The sequence below is a fragment of the Scaptodrosophila lebanonensis genome, unplaced genomic scaffold (assembly GCF_003285725.1).
Source record: "Scaptodrosophila lebanonensis strain 11010-0011.00,11010-0021.00 unplaced genomic scaffold, SlebRS2 tig00001412-arrow-pilon, whole genome shotgun sequence".
NCBI classification, from domain to species: domain Eukaryota; kingdom Metazoa; phylum Arthropoda; class Insecta; order Diptera; family Drosophilidae; genus Scaptodrosophila; species Scaptodrosophila lebanonensis.
The window spans coordinates 236185-255431 of NW_022060739.1; the positions used below are offsets into that span (position 1 = coordinate 236185).

The 19247-nt window shown below is 40.7% G+C and overlaps 2 protein-coding genes across 3 annotated transcripts in view; one reads left to right on the top strand and one right to left on the bottom strand.

The window, feature by feature from the left end:
* Positions 1-295: 295 nt before the first annotated feature.
* LOC115631290 (protein bicaudal D) lies at positions 296-17110 on the bottom strand. Its single transcript, XM_030528004.1, has 8 exons — positions 16001-17110; positions 4960-5325; positions 4754-4891; positions 3836-4680; positions 3556-3773; positions 3244-3498; positions 3011-3185; positions 296-2630 (listed from the first exon to the last, which is right to left on the bottom strand). The coding sequence occupies exons 1-8, from the start codon at positions 16244-16246 to the stop codon at positions 2513-2515; spliced, it is 2361 nt and encodes a 786-aa protein (XP_030383864.1). The 5' UTR covers positions 16247-17110; the 3' UTR covers positions 296-2512.
* Positions 17111-17553: 443 nt separating this feature from the next.
* Positions 17554-19247, top strand: part of LOC115631444 (S phase cyclin A-associated protein in the endoplasmic reticulum) — a 37798-nt gene continuing 36104 nt past the window's right edge. For both annotated transcript variants that reach the window (XM_030528187.1, XM_030528188.1), the window contains exons 1-2: positions 17554-18195; positions 18267-19226. In XM_030528187.1, the coding sequence (XP_030384047.1) occupies positions 18042-18195; positions 18267-19226 (1114 nt within the window). In that variant the 5' untranslated portion in view covers positions 17554-18041. The remainder of the gene's footprint in view (positions 18196-18266; positions 19227-19247) is intronic.

A 19247-nucleotide genomic window follows, 5' to 3' on the forward strand; every position in this document is an offset into this window, starting at 1 on the left:
TTAACAAATAAGTTGGATCGGGGAAAAAACACATAAAATAAGTACACTACAAGTTATTACCTTTACGTGACAATATTTAATTGTCAGAAGCTGAAAATCGACCTTCGCGAATATCAATTCAATAAATCATTCCATTCACTTTGAATTTGATTTTAGAATTAATTTAATGCTGGCGAATGGTATAGACAGAGTGAAAGGAAAAGACAAAATGATTTTATTTGCTAATTTGTTTATTTTTCACATATTTCATAGTTAATACAATCAATATTTGTATAATTTATTTATACTGTTCATTTATTTCCTCTTAATTTTTATTTATTTACTTTTTTTTGCATACTCTGTTGCATTCTCATATGTTCACAATACCACTCGGAGGCAATGTCTGGTTGCCGTTGTTTATCGTAAAACTTATCTTAAATATGATATCTCTGAAATCTCTTAAATTCAATTGCTTTTACGAAATAGATAACTATCTTGCTTTATGTTTAATTTGTCGTTTAGTTTGCTGGGCGCATAGTAATATTCACTAATTGAAATATGTAATCCGTTATTTTATATATCGTATTTAAATTTATCAATATTTTGGCCTGTTCTGGGTTACGATCGATGCATATGTATGTATATTTGTTTGATGGCTGAGACTCTGACTGTTGCTTGGACATGAAACATAAAGTTGTCTGTTATATTTTTTGTTCATTTTAAATATCTCTCTTTTTTGTTGGTTCAGTGAGTTGCATAAATAGACTTCAAACCGCGGCTCACCGATCGGTCTGTTTGCAAAAAGGGACGGTAAAAATTACAATAAAATCATTTTGAAATATGCATTTTGTCGCTCAATGTATAATTAGTTTAGATTTAACAAATAGCTTGCTTCGTCGTCATTTTGCTTATTATTTCACTTCATTCTTCAAATTCTACTAACTTTAATGGCTTGTATAAATATATTTACAATATGTTTGTTTTCCATTTAGTTGCGTATGTAGTAAATAATTTCTATTGACAACTTGTTGTCTGTTCATGTTATTTTGTTTTTTTGTTGTTGTTGCTGTGCTGGTGAGTATGTGTGTGTTTGTGTGAGAGAATTTCACATATATATATTAAATATAAATTCAATTTAATGGCTCGGTAATTTACACAATATTCTTCACGTTCTCCACGTTCAGTATATTTTTGAATTTCAAGTGGATTTCTCCGAACACAAATAGAAGCAACAAATGTTGGCGAAAGGGTAGAGAAAAACTGCTACTAAGTGCTAAGTGCGTGCTTTTGTCACTACTTTCTTCAGTTATTTGCTACTAATACATAAATACTTTGTTAAACTTTAACGCATGCTGGCTATTTTATGTTTTATAGTATAAATTTAGTTGCTGCTCTTAGGCCGCCACTGGGGGAGCGTGCACGATAAAATAGTATAGCATACTTTGCGGCGTCGCCGAAAATCGAAATTGCAGCGCCGTGCTTTTAAAATACAAACAAACAAATGTGTAGGTTGATGTCTAAGTTCTGTTTTACTTAAAGTAAATACAAATGAATTTAGCTAGTAAATGTTAATGGTTTTATCAAGGTATATTTACTTTTTTTGTTGTTGCAATTAAATTGTAATTAAATAATAATGCACATAAAATATAAATTATTATTATTATTTCAGCTGCTTAGGCTACATAAACAAAAAAAACTAGGTTTTTTTCTCATTCATTGCAAACAAAGATAATTAATCTAGTTGATTACTGTTGCTGTCGTCTCCTCTATGGGACGCACAATAAATACAAAAATCATTGAGAAACGACGTCTTTGAGACGTAGCCAATGGCTACTTATAACTTTTATAGAGTTTTACACTTTTATACTGATTTATATTTTACATTTGCGTTCGGGGGCAGTCACATTTGAAAAATTTGTGTTGCTGCACACTTTCTACTTTTCATTTTTAATTGTTTTTACGTACATATTAACGCTGTCGTTTTGGCAGCAGCTGAGAAAATACTCATGGTTTGCTAGCCAATTAATACATTTGTCAATTATCAATAATAAATTTGATCAAAATATCTCATCTGATTCACCATTTAAATTTTAATCGCTTGCGCGCAGCGTTGTTAACAAAACTCAAATCATTTAATGCGAAAGTTGAGAGAACTTTCAGTTAACTTAAGTATATCGAAAAATACGATGGCCTTGTTGGCACTTTACGTTAGCTCTTGGTTTTTTTTAATTAAATTAATTGGACGTTTAAGTAACTAACCGTTAATAACCATTTCATCGACTTTTTACCTAACAAAAAACTTTCGTCTAACTAAACTTTCAATAAATACAAATACAAACAGATACAAATAGTTATACGCAGTAGAACGTAAGATAGTTAGTTATACCTTCGTTGGCAATACATTTTGTAGTATTTCCTGTGTGTGCCAGCTTGTGGATTTGTGAGGGCCTTCGAGGACGCATGCCGAACTAATTTACAACTTAAGCAATGTATAAACTAAAGCCAAAAGTTTACGCTGCACGCTTATTCTATGTTAGAAGGGATTCGCGTTGCTGCCCGCCGGATTTCTGCTGGAGGGGCGTGTGGAAAACGATGACTTGCCGCTGGTACCGCGCTGGGGTGGCATTGGACGACGCACATGCCGCATTTCCCTGTGGGTGAATAGAAAAGGAAAAGATTAGTTGAGCAAAGTTAATAAATGTGTGAAAAGAATTGGAGGAAGGGAAAGTTACAAAGTTCAGAAACGTTTTTAATTTTGGTAGACTTTCCCTTACCTCGCCATTACATTCTTTATATTGAGTGGCAATTCTAAGCTTATATTAGAGCGCAGGAATTTGTGCAGTTTGTGGGTGGGTTAGGCCAGCAGCTGTGGTTAGCAGTTGGGGGAAGCGGCACATGCAACAACATGTACTGGAATGCTTACCAAATGCTGGATAGGGGGCTACTCTACAAGGGACTCTATTGAGTGATATTGTGAAAATAAATTGCAGATAATGGGTATTGGTTTGTTTAGCGACCCAAATGCACCCACCGATCCATTTCCATTTCCTCGAGACGTTGTGTGAGTGCCAGCTTCTGCTGCACTGCCAGCCTGAGCAATTGATTTAGGGTCTTCTTCTCCTCCTCGGCGGCCTCCAGCTGGCGATTGAGATCATCCACCTGGGTGACGTACTCCTCGCAACGTGCGGCGAACATGGCGCGCAGACCTGCATTTTAGAAAAGCAATTCAAATCTTTTTCGTTTCTATAATCGGCTTCTACTCACTTGAAAAGGTGGCCGCATCTTCTTTGAGTATCTTGAGCTCGTTTCGCAGCTTGGACATGGTCTCGCTTACGACCATTTTCTCGTTCTCATACTTTGACTTGAGATTGGTGAGCGCAACCTCGGCGGTTTGCTTGTTAGACTTGAGCACGGAGCGCAGTGTGGCAATTTGCTCGCGTTTGGTAGACAAAAGACTCTTTAGCTTGACAATTTGCTCCTGCAGTTCTTCCATCTCCTCAGGGTTGTATTTCTCAGTGACTGGAAAAGGAAAACTATCCAATATTTGCTCTTGTTTGCAACGATTGAAGATCTTACCCTCTCCGCCTTCGGCTCGCACTTTGTGCTTGTTCAGCTCGATAGTGTGCTCCACTGCAGTCTTCAGATACTTGATCTGATCGCTGACGGTGTCCACATACTTTTTAATTTCCACCGAATCGGCCAGTCCCTGCAAATCTTCAACAATTTGTGGGCGTGCAATGAAGACATCCGACTTGAACTGCGACTGTATGGCAGTCAGGGAGTCGTTCTCAAAGCTATACACAAAAATACATTAAAAGGTGCTCTAAATTATAAATTTTTATTCCGTATGACCCACCTCATATCGTCGCTCTTGTGATCCAAAAGCACGCGCGTAGGCACATCCCCATTGACTGTGCAGACAAGATGATATAACTGCGCCAGATCATCGCTGAGAGCCACCAACGTGCTGCGCGCCGAGCCCAAGCTCTGGCCTGCGTTCTGGGAGATGTGCGTGAGCGTCTGCACATCGCTTTGCAGATCCAGCGATTTCTGTTCGGTGGAGAGCAGCTTGTTCTTCAGATTTGTCACCTCGTTGCGCAGCGTGGTCATAGCGTCCGTATAGTTTAAGCCCTTCTGCAGCTCGGCTATGTCAGTCTTGAGGCCGTCAATTTCCTTGGCGGAGAGCGTGAACCAATTGGCATACTGTGTGATGATGCCACGCAGCTGTTGCTGCAGTTCATCCTTTTGCTGCTCGTCGGTGGTCTGCTGCTTGACGTCGATTTGCTTCTTCAATTGCACGAGCGCGTCGACGTGAGCGGCCAACAGGGCCAAGCGGGACATAAAGTTTTGCAGTTCGTTTTGTGACTTGTCCAGACTCGATTGGGCCTCACGTAAATTGGCCGTCAGATGCGATTTCTCATTCTCCATGCTCTCCAGCTGTTTCTCCAGCTTCTTCAGCTCGTTCAAATGGATTTCGGAGAAGAGATCGCATTTTGTGCCATCGGGTGATTTGAGCTCGGTGGTTAAATCAGCCTCGAGTCGCTTAAGCGCCAAGTTCTCCTCCTCGCCATCGGAATTAGTGCTGGTGGTATCATCCATATTTCGTATGCTGTATGCCAGATTGCTGATGTGGTACATGGACTCGCGGTTTAGATGGCTATCGAGTTCCTTTTTCAGTGCATATTTGGCTTCGCGTTCGCCCTGTAGTTGAAAAGGAAAGATTTGTGCTTGAGTTGCTTTCTAATTGCATTATACTATAGAGTGTATTTCTCACCTGCAGCGCTTCGAGCGCCTCCTCCATTTGTTTCTCGGCGATCTTCTTTAGGTTGGCCAACTCATCAACTTGCTGATGCAGCAATTCCAAATCCTCTTTGAGGCGGCCTATTTCGTGTTTGGCACCTTCAAACTCCACCTGGAAACGATGAAGCAGAAACAATTAACTCAAGGTAATTAGAAAGGAAAACTTTATTGTCAACTCACCTGTGAGCTGCGCAGACTGGACACCTGCTTCTGCAGCGATATGTTCTCCTCCTCGAGTTCAGAGTACTCGGTCAGCATGCGCGTCTCTCGAAACTTCAAGTCCTTCAGCTCGGACTTGAGTCGCAGCCGATCGGCCTCATTGTCCGACTTGTCGCGTCCAATATCTGAGTTCTCCTGCAGCATGCGATCGCGCTCGTTGCGTACGCGTTCCAGTTCATGACGCAGCTGCTTGATCTCATTCTCCAGTTCCAGAATTTGCAAGTTCAGGGATGTTTCGCGTGCGGCTGACTCATTCAGCAGCGTCTCTTCCTGCTCAATGCCGGTCTTGTTGGTAACCTTTTGCGAGGTTTGGAATTTGGTGAGTGCCTGCCGAGATACGAGAAAATTGAAATTTTGAGTTAGCAAGCAGACAATAAAAAAGTTTCTTCGCAATTTTATTGCACATATACTATGTATGCATGTACAGATATTCTTATTTGCATGTGTAGTGGATGGCTGGGCTGGCTAGGAGTGGGACAGCATCGTTGCGAGCAGCACTTCTCAGCCACTGGGGAGCACTGTCTGCTGACGACGCCTGCCCCCTTTTGAGCTGTTCAGCTGGTTACATTTTTCATTAAATGGCGTGCCGCTTTTCGTTGTATATTTTTTTATTATTGCAGATTTTGCCTCACTGGAGGCCAGAAGCTGTTTCGGCTGGAGCAGCATCCTTCGCTGCGTGTCTTTTATGGCTTGTGTCGCGCTTTTATTGGATTTTCGTTAATTGCATGGTGCGTGCAGTGTTGCAAAACGCGCCCAGGTCCCATAAAGGCTGATGGGCGCGCCGTGCTCATGTGGCTGCGCGTCCTGGACACACCCAGCCGTTGGTCAAAAAGGTAAATAAATGCACACGCACATGAACACATTAACAGCATATACTCCACACCTATACACACACACACACACCTAAACACACATCGTATCATGTTTTTGAACTGCTTTGAAGCAACCTGGCCAAGCCCTAACTGCGCTTTGGAGACGCATGTATGTAGCTGATTGAAGGCCTGCGGCGCGTGTCCATATGTACGGCCATAATCCTGTTATCCTGCTGCTTCCATGAGCATGCGACAAACAAAAGTATATACATACATACATATACATATGTATGTACATACAAAGAGCGCTAAGCTTTAATTGAAATCTCGCTGGTAGTTGCACATAAAAGCGATGAAGCCAGCAGGCAGCAGCAGCGCTTTTTTATGGGCATTTGAAGGACGTGCTTCATGGCGAAAGTTTCATCATCAAAACTGCGCCGGTCGACTGCATAGTGAGGGCAAAATACTTGAAAAATGTTGCGCAGTGCTGTGGCATGTAACTGACCGGAGGAATCGGCCTGGCGCTCCGGCGGGGAGAAGAAAATGCATTCCACAGCCAGCAACCAACTGACTATGCATTCTTTATATTTTCCTTAACTCTTTCCTTGAATGCCACCTCCTCCACTGGCTTAAGCGCTGTGTAATTAGCAGGCGACAAAGTTCTTACAGTGACAAATACAGACGACAGTATTAACCCACTGATGGCCCAATTCGAGTACAAATATTCAAGAATGCAAAAAATTTTACGTTGCAGTGTTTTCACTCAAGTTTTCATGTTTTAAGTTGGCCTTTATAAACTCGGATAGTTATTACTATATTTTAGATTATAATAACATTTTGTTAAAATATTATTATATATATTTGATAATTCACTGGTGTCATCATAAAGCTAACACTCAATTACTTATCGGAGCATGCTCCGTTTCTCGAATTAAATTTTATGAAATCTTCAATTACAAACAAATGAAAGAATTTAGAGAATTCGATTCGACTACCTACAAACGAGTAAGAGGTAAGAAATAACGCCATTTGGTTAAAAAAGAACATTTTGCCAAAGCGGATTTTAGAAATTTTAATTGATATAAAATAAAATAAAATCGAAGCCGTGATTTTTTATGGGACTGCACGTGAGATGCTTTTTATTTTTTATTTATTTCTATTGCCAAAATCAATGAGTAAGAGTTCGAAATTCTTCTTCATCCACCCTATTTCCTGTTTCCAAACTAGAAATAATGACGGGTTGGAGTTCGCTGTTGATGGTTTTTTGTCGGATTCGTTTCTTACAATAAATAAGGTGTTGAAGGCTAATGAACGTTTTTAAGAAAGGTGTACCCAACAGGACTTTGTATAGAAAGATACCCCCCATTTTAGAAGTTTACGTTACATTTTTTTTCGGATACTTTTGGTTTTTAAATATTGCACGAGATGTTTTGAATGGAATTTTTAGTGCTTTTTCCTCAAAAATGATTGAATTTGGACAACAGTCATGCTTTTTAGTTATAATGGAAATAATATTATAATTTTAATATGATATGTATTATGATATATACTTGTACGAGTAATGAATCAAATTATTTTCTCTGAAAAATTAGAAGAGCACAAGGACAAGAAAACACAACTGGAAAGTATTGTCGTCACTTCAAAATTCGTTATTAAAAGTAAAGCAGCAATGCAATTCCAGAGACCATGAAATTGCAAAGATTTTAATATGTACTATATATACTATTTACGATAATACATGTAATTAAGCTTTTTATTTTCCAGCTTCTAATTTTCTAAATCTTCCTTTAAACCAAATACGTCATGATGCTTAAGTTTAGAGTTTAATAACGGCTTACCCTAAAAAGCTGAAATATATTTCAGTTGTTAAAAAAAACAAGTCTTGATGTTTTTCTGTGGAATTAAGAAACGTGAATTGTGCGCCAAAAATGTGCAACCAACGTTTGCCACAAAAGTGTTAAAAGGAGGCGAAACGGACAAAAACACCCACAAGCATTTTTGTGCTCAGCTTCGTTTCTTCTCAATCCTTTTTATAGTCCTCGTAATTACTGTCAACTGGCTGTGCTTGCTGCTAGCGGCGGGTATTGCTGAAGTGGATTGTGCCCACAGCCCCTCCTCCTTTGTTCTGGTAGTTGTTGTAATCTTAATTTGACAATCAAGCCGGCAGCCGCCGGTGGAAAGCCGAGAGTGGCGAGTGCATTTCGTTAATTAATAGAAGAAGCGGGCAGTGAAAAGTCAAAAACAAAAGTGGGCCAGGAAGGCAGGCGTTTGAAATTTGAGTTGGTCTCACTGTGCACAGTGGCACACAGTAGTCATATGCACACAGACCTGTGAAGCACGTGCCCGCACCTAGACTGGATCAACTTCATGCAAATTAGAAAATTTTTAATTAACTTGTGCAAATATTATCATAGGGCGCAGGTTCAGCACGACCGGCAGGATACGGGCAGGCTCTCCGGCTAGTTTAGCCTGCCCAGACACTGGCTCTGCATAATGAAGTGTAGTTGGAGCACCTTCTCCCCACCCCCTCTAGGCCACCTCAGCTAAAGTGCAACGCACGTTTTGTGTTTGCGGTTGGATTAAAAGGGTGGGGCTTGGAAAAGTAACTTGGACTGCTAAATGGGGTCTAAAATGTTTGCCGTTGTTGTTCGGCCTGTTTCCCACATCGTCATCGTCAACAAATTTGCAACAGCAACAGCTGCTGTTGCATTAAAAATAGAGCAGATTGCCCACATTACGACACCAAAAACAACAAAACATCACTATCTACGTGCTCATTTTTGTAATGCGACGACGCGCGATGCTCTGACTATAACCGCTCCCCTCCCATATCATGTGTGGGTGCTTGGCTATATGGATGTACTATATGGTTGGATGGACGGTTGGCTGAATGGCTGGCCTGTTTGCCGTGCATAATGATAAAGTATGCCATGAATGACTGAGCAGTTTGTTGTTGTTGCCGCCGCTGTTGCTGCTGCTGCAGCAACGCCCCAGTCGTTATGTACAGTTAACGGCCAGCTCTGCCTCTGCCACAATTTTGTCGCATGGAAATTTAAATCTGTCACAGCACTAACAACAACAACAACAGCAGCAAATATACCCACAACTTTACAAATACAAACGGCAACACATTTGTAGTTGTCTTTGTTGTTCTTATTATTGTTGTTGTTGCTGCGGCACGCTGTGTAATTTTTTAAGCCACACTGACACACATACAAATAGATATGTTTGTGCCTACACATTTATATTTATGCACGTACAGTGAAAAGTGCTTAAATGAAACATCACAGCATCAGACAGAACTTATCTATTTGGATTCGCAAAATCTGACAATCGTTTTTGCTACAGAAATTGAAGTTCAACATTTCTTAGTGGGCTTTAACAAATTTTTCACAAAAAGTGATTTTCAAACAATGTTTATATTTCCGGTAAGGGTTGCTGATTTGAAAAAGAGTTCATTTTTCTCTAAAGCCAATTGATGAATTGATGATTGCTTTTTAGTCGAGCCATTTAGAAAAACATGAAATGCCATAGAACTTTTCGATTTGGATTCTACATTTTATTAATTTTTTGAGCATTACTTGATTTGCAATAAAACACTCCTAAATAATATTCGAATAGATCTATTGTAGAATTTGTGGGCGGTTGATCAGCTATTTGAAATCAAAATGACCTGGAGGTATCAAATATCCGAATTGTTGAAATTCTTTTTCGAAATAATTTAGAGAGAATTATTCCCAGCAATAATGATACAAAGTAGAATGGAAAAGAGTGTTACTCGATGATGTTATCAATAACAAGTTGTAGTTCTTCCATTCACAGCTTTTCTTAAGCAATTTAAACTGTATCTCGGTCACGATCTTTGTCTCTAGATTACAATTATACGGTAGGTCAATTATGATCAATTATATAACATTTAAAAGGAATTTTGTTGGGGGCTGGGCTTAAAACATTGGCATTTTCGATGCGTAAGATGAGAATATCTATAACGGCGATGGGGAAACAACTTTTTAGCCCTATAAACAATTTTTATTTACATATTTAAAAAAAAAGAGAATTTAATTTTACTGAATGTTTAAGCTTACGAATTAAAATGCATCAAAATGGTTTGAAAATGAAATTTGTTTTATGTAGTACTAGTTTTAAACAAGAATTAATATTAATTCGTATGGCACACGTAAATATGTAATTTTGTTAAATGGCATAACAATTCCAAATACGAAAATAAAATTTAAAAGAATAAATTGCAGAAACTAAACTAAAGATGTGGTGTTAATATAATAAAGAATATCACTTAGATTTAAGAGAATAATTTTTGGTTGCCTAAAATAAAAACTTAATCTTAGCTACCGCTTTGCTTGATAAGTTTTGTATTCTAATGTTTTTGGTAATTGTGGAGTTTCCTTAACATATTCATCGCTTCTTCTTAGTTCTTCTTCTTTTAGCTACTTATATTTAAAACCAATATTAAAAAACAAAAAAAGGTGTTAAAAAGACGGTTAATCTGTCTATTTTTTTACAGACAGTCAACATTACTTTATAGTGGTCGCTCTGCCAACTCTTTGTAATGGCCCTGCCAACTTATCGACTGTTGCCAATAAATAGAAATCACTTCGACATGACCATTTTAAACAGGCTTAAATGCAACAACCTGACCTCATAAGCCAATAAAAACTGACTACTCTTTAGTAATGTCCACAGATTGTGCAGCCTGGCATGCTGGTGAATAATAAAAGTAGTTACATTTATTGAATTTTCACTGTAGCGTTACACGCGCATTTTTAGTTGCATGTCAATGCACGCATTTGACACTTTGCAGCTTTGTGGACTGAGAAGGCTGAGGAGGAGCTGGTTGGGGAGGGGCGTTGGTGGCCACGACAAATTTGAAACGCCGCCAAAAAGTGGAATGAAAATGTCAGCATGGAGAATAGCGTTTCGTTGCCTGCTGGCTTGGCCATAAAAGAGAAAACGTTAGAAATTACGCTCTTCAAAAGAAAATGAAAGAAAGGAAGCAAAAAATAGTTGTGAAAATGTCGCAAGGCGGAAATCCTTGCAGATGCATGGAACAATATAATCTTTGGCATTGTTGCTGCCAGCAGTCCGACTTTCAAAATGTGCCGCCCGCACCCATTGTGGGTGTGCATATCCATATATGGATGGGAGGAGGTGGGGTGTAAAGGGTGCTGGTCTGTTGCATAAGCAGCACAAAGATGAGCTTTATAAAGTTGCATTTAACAGGCCATAATCATCATGGCCAAATGTGGCAAGAAAAATGCCAACAATTTGCACTCAATGTGTGTCTTTCTCTTTCTGATCATTGGCCCCGATCCAAGGCTTATGAAGGCATTTGTCACAGTGCTGCCCCAAACAAAGTGTCCAGCTGTTGTTTGTTGGCAACCAATCAGTGGCGAAGTTCACGCAAATAAATTGCAGGCCATTATGTGCCGCAGGGCGAGGCAAGTTGTGACAGTTGCCCCACGTCGAGATTTTCCACACAATGCAGAGAACAGAACTCATCAGCATCAACATCAAATTGTGCTAAAAGTTTGTCCACACTTGCCATACCGTGCCACCCTAGCCGCCCCTGCCCGCCCGGCCATGCACAACAAGCTTGCATTTTACATTTTCATTGCTTGCAATTCATTGCAACGGCCCCCCTGGGGAGTGGGCGTACTTGGGCTGGTGCTCGGGGACCCCACAGTCTCAATGCAGTCGGCTGCTTGTTGGCAACAACAACAATATTTTTCCTACTCATTTCCTTTCCCAGCAACAACGGAAACATGTTTTGTCAGTGCTCAAGCGCCACATTTAACCCTTGCCACCATCATCTTTATCCCCATCCAGAAGAGGGGCCACAAATCCACTGCCAGACAGTCGCCCAACATTCCACCCAGTCAGGCGCTCAGTCAGGCACTCAGTCAGCCACACAATGCAGCAACAACGACGCGACATGGTTGTTGCTTTTCTTGCTCCTCCTGCTCTTGCTGGTTTGATTGCCGTAGAATTGTAATTTGCGCCAGAACAGAACATCAGCGTCAAATCATTATAATTTCTTCGTCGGGATACTTTTTATTGCCGACTGTCGCTTAAGTCCCAACCGCTCTCTTTCAAATCCACTTCCCCCGTTTCATGACCGTTTAGTTGGCATTTGGCGCGCACTTTGATGTCACTTGACTGAAGGGCCTGAATATTTGACGGGTTTGATTAGAAAGTGTTGATAGGTTTGCGAGTGATTATCAAAGGTTACTCTAGGCCTCTAGCCCTTTGCAGCTATTGATAAAGACTATCTTTATTTACTTAGTCATCGATTACATGCTCAAAACTGGAATTATCGGGCAGGTTACCGTTTACAAATTAAGTCTAATTATGCGAAATTGAAATGTGTTTAAATCCGAAAATCTGTAAGGCTATCGGTTTGAGAAGTTTTTTTTCGATAGTTAATGGGATATTGTTTATAATAAATGAAATCTGCTTAAACGATAACTTTACTGAAAGGTGTCGTTTTTCGCCAGCAAAGCACTTCAGTGGTTTCCGGTGTTAAGTGGTAAGTAGCTTAGATATATGCACTGTAAAAGAACCCAAATGCATCAAAATAAGGCCTTGAGGTAAACAAAAAGTGGCTGTAAAAGTACACTCTCTGTTCAATCTTATACCGAAATCTTGATTACAGTCACTACATTTTCTGATTTCGCAATCAGTGGCCTTTGGAAAACCTCTCCTCCTTTTTTAATAACTTGTTTAACATGATTTTAAGCAAAGGTCTAGTACGGTTACCAAAAGTTAATACTTACTGTTCACATTTATCGAAATAACCACATTCTTGAAAACATTTAATTTTATTTCTCTTTATTATGTTTTCGATATACGCTTTTTGAAAAACGATCTCTAGGCAGGATACATTTTCGATGTTTTGATCAAAAAGTGAAATTTTAAGAGAATATTTTTGTAATCGTTTATGAATTCAGCTCTGAAAAAGGACTGCAAATTAACAACCGTTTTCATTTGTGAATTTACAATTTATGGTTTGGTATTACAGTTAAGCTATATTGGGATTAAGATACGCAGAACATTTCCTTTTCCTAAATAGTTATAAGATGTCTTATATATACATATGTATATATAGACCAGGCGAAAAAGATAAACTTGTAGCCATTAGTAATTCTAGAGAATGCAAAATTACACAAGAAACAGTCAGAATTATGCCAGACATCGTCATCACGAAAATCACGACAAATATTTCAAAGCTTTAAAGATACTTTTTTAATGCTTCATCCTCCGAAGATTTCAATCCAAACTGCTTACAAATTGGTTAATGGTTATAGATATATTGATCTTGCTTTCTCAACACTTGGTAAGTCTTGAATCTCACGCAATAATCTTGATAGCTTGGGAAAGATAAGTATTAAGGATGCATTATTGTTCGGAATTACAATTTTTACTTTCGTAAGATTAATATAATTTTGAATTATTTTTCAATGAGTGGACAAATGTACTAAATAACATTTTTCGCCTTTATAGAACATGTTTTCTTACTTAATATTGACCATTATATAAAATTCGTGCCATTATTAATTATTTAATGCTGATTGTTGATTCGAAAGAAGTAAAAATAACAAAATTCAAAAGCCAGTCATACATTTTACAAAACTGCGCAACAGTCAACAGCCCTGGGCTTGTTGTCCTTGCTGCTTTGGCCGGGGCTGGTCATAAAATATGGCCAACACGGACACAAACACACACTCATGCATAGGAGTCCAAACATACACATATAAGTACTATACATACGGTCTGCATGTGTTTTGTTGTTTGCTCTGTCGGCGCGTCCTTTTATGGCTCTTGTTTTGGGCTTTTTAATTGCTGCAGTTACAAACGTGCGACAACATGTCCGAGCCACACCCCGCACATCACAAACACACACACACACTCACAAACACGCACTCACACATAGAAGCGCTTTGAGTAACTAAATAAATTGCCCAATGTTGGTGACACTTTCCTGGCCAAATATTTGCTTTTCTGCCCTGCACATCGCTGCAGTTGCCAATTTGCAATGTTCGCCCATTCTCAGAAGTTGTGCAATCAAAAGCCAAGCCCACACACTGTATAGCACATCCATTACATTTTCGAATCAGCCCTACGCTGCTCTAGCTTGGAAAATTTCTATTAATTTTGTCAGGCTAATTTTAAGCTCCGAGCCGGCGGCAAAGACGCCCACGTGGAATGCGTGTTACTCGCTCCCGATTTATGTCACTTTCATGGCAATTTGCCTTACGGTGAAGACGACGATGGTGACGCGACGCGACGCCCACGGCTGATATCTTGATTATAAGTGGAAATGTCCCCCAAGTTTCAGGAACGCGAAAGCAGACCAACAAACATGCTCGTACGGAGAAACTGCCTGCAGAGCTCTTGCAAAAATTTTAATTTTTAAGCAGGCTTTTATATATGTTTGGGTGTGCAATGCACGCTGGTTTTTGTGTAGGCGTGGGTGTGAATGAGTGTGTGTGTCTGTGTGTGTGTATGTCAGGTGCTATAAAAGTTCGGCTGAGTTAGAAGTCAACAAGCTGGAAACTATCACCTAAAGTGGTCCGCCGACCCGCCCGCCATTAAAGTGGCGCCCAATTAATTGACAGTCAGATGATAATGGGAGACGAAAATAAGGTGCAAGGGTATTTTGGTTAAGTTGTGTTTTCATAAAATAAGTTCGGTTACTTTAGCAGTTCCATTCGGTATTATCCGTTAACGATTTTATCAGATAAAATTAGTTTTAGGAATTAAAGTTAGAATGTTCGAATTGGAAAAGGAGCGGATTTGCCAATCTGAATAAAAACTAAAAAAAATGTTGCACCATTTTTTGGTCCTCAAATTATTTTGTCACTAAACACGAGAGTTTGTACTTGGGACTATTTAGTTGCAGTTGCATTCGGTATAGTCCGAAATCTGATTTAAATCGTTTTAATTTAATTTAGTAATTGAAGTAAACATACTTGAATTGGAAAATGAACGGATTTACCAATAAGAATAAAAGCTACAAAGAATACTGTGCAATTTGTATTGCCTTCAAATGGTTTTTGTCACCAAACGCTTGATCGAAAAACAAGTTTTTGTTAGGTAGCCGACAAGAATAGCAACTAAATAAAATTTTTTTTTTTATAATGTAATATAATCGGGATTTAAAATGGGCGTCTGATCAGATAGGGACATTTTTAGAAAATGTATATTTTCTAAAGAATTCTGGTATTAATTGTATCGTGGTATACTTCCCTAAATCCTAAATCCATTTCTGAATTAAACAACTGTAACAAATGGATATCCTTTTCGCGGAGTATTCGAAACCTTTTGTTCGGAAAGCAAAACACCTGACGGCGCCATTAATTAGATAATGAATGTTGGGCTGGTTGGTAGGGCTAGAAAAAAAAACTGTTTATGCGCATTTGGCATTGATTTTGCTTTGCCTGACTACCCGCCCAGACAAAGGACAAAGTTTTTCCTTCTCTGCCTTCATTCTGCGCTCCATAAATTTGTAGCGGAAATGCCGAAGGGGCCGGGCTGCCTAATTGGCAGACTATTCTGTTGGCCATATGGCAAAGTTGCGAGCGAACTATGGCGAACGAATAGCGATAAATAAAGGTGCAAAGCGCAATGGAAAAACTGTGTATATTGGCCATGCTGTAATAAAAAAGCCAGCAACAACAATGAATTGCTCGACCAACAAGCCAAATTGAGCATGATCAGAGTGAAGAAGAGAGTGAAAGAGAGCAGAAATCAGGGAGGGGAGAAACAAGTAAGGTTGGGATCTGAATCACTGAAGCGACTCAAAGAACCGCAAGTCCAGTTTGTTTTAGCGCGAGCACCACGTGACCAACAACAACAGCTATGTATATAGCAATAGCAACAGCAACAAAAACAATGCCAATAACTGGCCGTGATTATTTGCGCTATGTAGTATAGAGAAACAAGTGCCGGTGGGCAGAGAGAAGAGAGGAGAGCGACGGCGGAGGCGTTGGCGAGCCAGTTAATTTGCCAACGAGACAATTTGAACGCAACGGCCGCTGATTGCAAAACTCTTTGCCATAGGTGTGAACGATAGGTGTTTGTGTGTGTGTGTGAGTGTTATGAGAGTGTTTGTATGTGTGTGTGTGGGTTGCCGATAAGCAAAAATCTACTTGGAAACAGCTGACGAAACTCACCTCCTGCGTTATATCCAGCTCATGTTTTGTGTTGTCATAGAGCGTCTCGAGCTCGTCGCATTTCTGCTCCAACGCCGACTTCTCCTCCAGCAGTGAGAGACCATATTGGGCCGACTGGGCGCTCGCACTGGACACCTGATCGAGTTCGCGTGTCAGACGCTCTACTTCCATTTGCAGCTCCAGAATGGTTTGGCCACCATCTGTGGCAGCATCGTTCGTGGCCGACCCACTATTGGCGCCGGACATGATCGATAGAGGGACAATCAGCTGGTGGGGATTGCGGGAGGAATGTGTGTGAGTGTGTTAAGATGGCAGCGTTGTTGTTTCTGCTGCTCCAACAGGCGGACGGTCAAATACTGCAGCCGTGGGCGTGGCAATTGCTCCTCTTGTTGCTTGGGCGGAATCGTAAGTTTGTTGTTGTTGCGTGTGTGTGGGTTTAATTTTTATTTCGTTGATTTTGGAGGGAAATCAATACAAGTGCCGGACGTTGAGCGTTTTTTTTTTTGCTGCTGTTGCTGCTGCTTCTGTTGATGCGGGCTGCTACTGCCCGCTCCCAAAATACAAACTCACACACACACACTAGCATAGACGGCACTCATAACTCCACACACAATAAAACGTTCGCTCTGTGTGTGTGTGCGTGAGCGTGTGTGTGTTCCGTTTCACCTTTTCTCTTTCGTGCAAAGTGGAATGAAAATTGGAATTTTTCTCCAATGCGCCCTAAATGTGTTTCACTTGTCGCACTTTAATAAGCAAATTACCGTTTAACGAATAATAAATTGCACAAATGCCAATGCATTTACACACAAATTAAACCAAAGCAATCCAACACACAATCATAAAACATGCACCAGTACCGCGGGTAGCCAACAGCGAGCAAAGGAAGTTGCTTCAATTAACAAAACAACGACTGCGAACAGCTCTAAAATGACATCACACAATTTCCACTTTCATTTCTTTAAACATTTTTCCACACACTTGTGCAGTTTGCCCTAAAAAATAGAGCGAATTTACGTATTTTCGTTGCACAGTAGACGGATTGGCGGCACGCAATATGCGTTTTTGCAAAATTGTTAATTTTTTAAATGCTTAATTTATTTATTCCAAACAAAAAATCAACCCGCAATCACGTCGTCGCACTACGCGAGTTTGTTACGGAATGCGCAATAGTGGTGGAATGCAAACCCAATTATCGATAGCTGAAAGATTGTACCACCATCGATGAGCTCTTGATATTATCGATGTACTCTAAACAAAACCAAAATAATTAAAAACTCCCTTTTTGTAAATTATTTAAGTAAAAATAAAGGTATGTGAGCCAACAATGTGCCTAGAATGTTTTGCCTTTTAGATATTCTACTCAAATTAATTTCCAGCTGTGTAGCCGACTCAGGTTAAGTATTAAAATACCGTATGCGGCGCTGCCAAGCCGTTAAAGTTTGACAGCTAGCAAACAGCTGGCTTTGTAGTAGTTTGCCAAACGGATCACAATTCAGATGTTCTCAAATGGAAAATCGTTGTAAATTTGCGTTTAAGAATGTCGAACTACAGCACATTCACTACTAACTAACGAACAAATCAGTGTTAGTCTAAGTAGACGTAGGCAAAATATAAGTACGCGTTTTCTCATATTTTTCGCTGCTGCGTGTGTGTTGCGCAAAAATGTTCTGGTATTGCGAAATTGGCAGCAGACAAAAGGCATACACTAGAACAACAACAGTGACAGTTACAATAAAAAGACATTAGGAAACACATGCGTTGCATTGCAACGCAAATTACGAAACCTTCACTTAGAAATTAGATTTAGGCCGTAGTTTAAGGAGCGCAACAGCAATTAGTATTGAGTTTCTGTGGGTTAACCTGTTGGAAGTTGGCAAAAGGAAAAGGTGCGTGAACAGCTGCGTCGGCTACGTGCGTGGGCGGCGGCGACGCTGTTGAAAACAAAAACGTAATCGTACTAAAAAAAAGAAGAAAAAAAACTTGAAACCTAGCAACAACAAACTGAAACTTAAGTGAATTGTAAACTGAGCTAAAACACGATATGGAAATGCGCGAGGTGCTTAGTCGTGAGGGGCGCGAGGCAAAGAATTTGCTCGTCTACCAGTTTTGCGACGAGACGACCACAAACAACAACAGCAATGGCAATTTGAGCGGAGGCGGAGGCGTTGGCATCGATGTCGTCGTCAATGGCGACTGTAAGTTGGAGTTTTGCCCATATCGATCACGAAAAGAAAAAATTATGCTCACTTTGCGATTTCGTTTTCAGGTTACCAGGCGTCTGCTGCTGGTTCCGCTTGCCGCAAGCCGCCCATGGCACCGCCCAAGTCGCCAAATGGCATGCAAACGCCGAAAAAATGCCAATCGCCCACCATTGCACGCACCAAGAGCAACAGCGGCAGCGGGGGTACGAACGGCAAAAATGGAGGACCACGTGTGCGTAGCGCGTCCACGGGCCGAGACAAGAAGTCGGAGCTGCAGGCACGCTACTGGGCGCTGCTTTTTGGCAATTTACAGCGCGCTGTCAACGAAATTTATCAGACTGTCGAGTGTTACGAAAACATATCTTCCTGCCAGGAGGCCATACTGGTCCTCGAGAACTATGTGCGTGACTTCAAGGCCTTGAGCGAGTGGTTCAAGGTATCCTGGGACTATGAGTCACGGCCCTTGCAGCAACGTCCACAGAGTCTGGCCTGGGAGGTGCGCAAAAGCAATCCCACGCCACGCGTTCGCACGAAAAGCTTGTGCAGTCCCACAACTTCCGGCAAATCTAGTCCGGCCCTATACGTCTGCAATTCGGGAAAGACTTCGCCCTGCTGTGATGGAAATGTGTCGCCAAAGAAAATGTTGCGTGCGTACGATCAAGTGCCAAAAGGAGCGATGCGCGTCAATGTACGTGAACTCTTCGCAGCCAGTAAACGTGCAGGACAAGGCTCAAGTTCGGAAACATCATTACATCCGCCCATGCTCGAGGCACCGCAGCCGGAGCTTAGTACAGACAAGCCCTATGTGCAGCTAAACACGCAATACTCGCAAACTGATCTGGAGGACCCGCATCTTACACTAGCCGATGTACGTGAAAAGATGCGCCTTGAGGCGGAAGAACGCGAAGCGGCCGCTGCAGCCGCCGCTGAAGCTGCTGCCTTAGAGGACCAGGGACAGAATGTGGAAATAATGGTTGAGAAGCAGGAGCAAGTTGAACAATTAGAGGCGATTTCTGCAACTAAAGGTAACCATTAAGCACCAGTTT

Excerpts from the sequence above, each read along its gene's own strand:
- LOC115631290 (XM_030528004.1), bottom strand. The coding sequence starts at position 16,246 with ATGTCCGGCGCCAATAGTGGGTCGGCCACGAACGATGCTGCCACAGAT. Across the intron at positions 3,774-3,835 it reads CACAAGAGCGACGATATGAG|CTTTGAGAACGACTCCCTGA; the intron begins GTGGGTCATACG and ends TTTTGTGTATAG. Across the intron at positions 3,499-3,555 it reads GCGAGCCGAAGGCGGAGAGG|TCACTGAGAAATACAACCCT; the intron begins GTAAGATCTTCA and ends TTCCTTTTCCAG.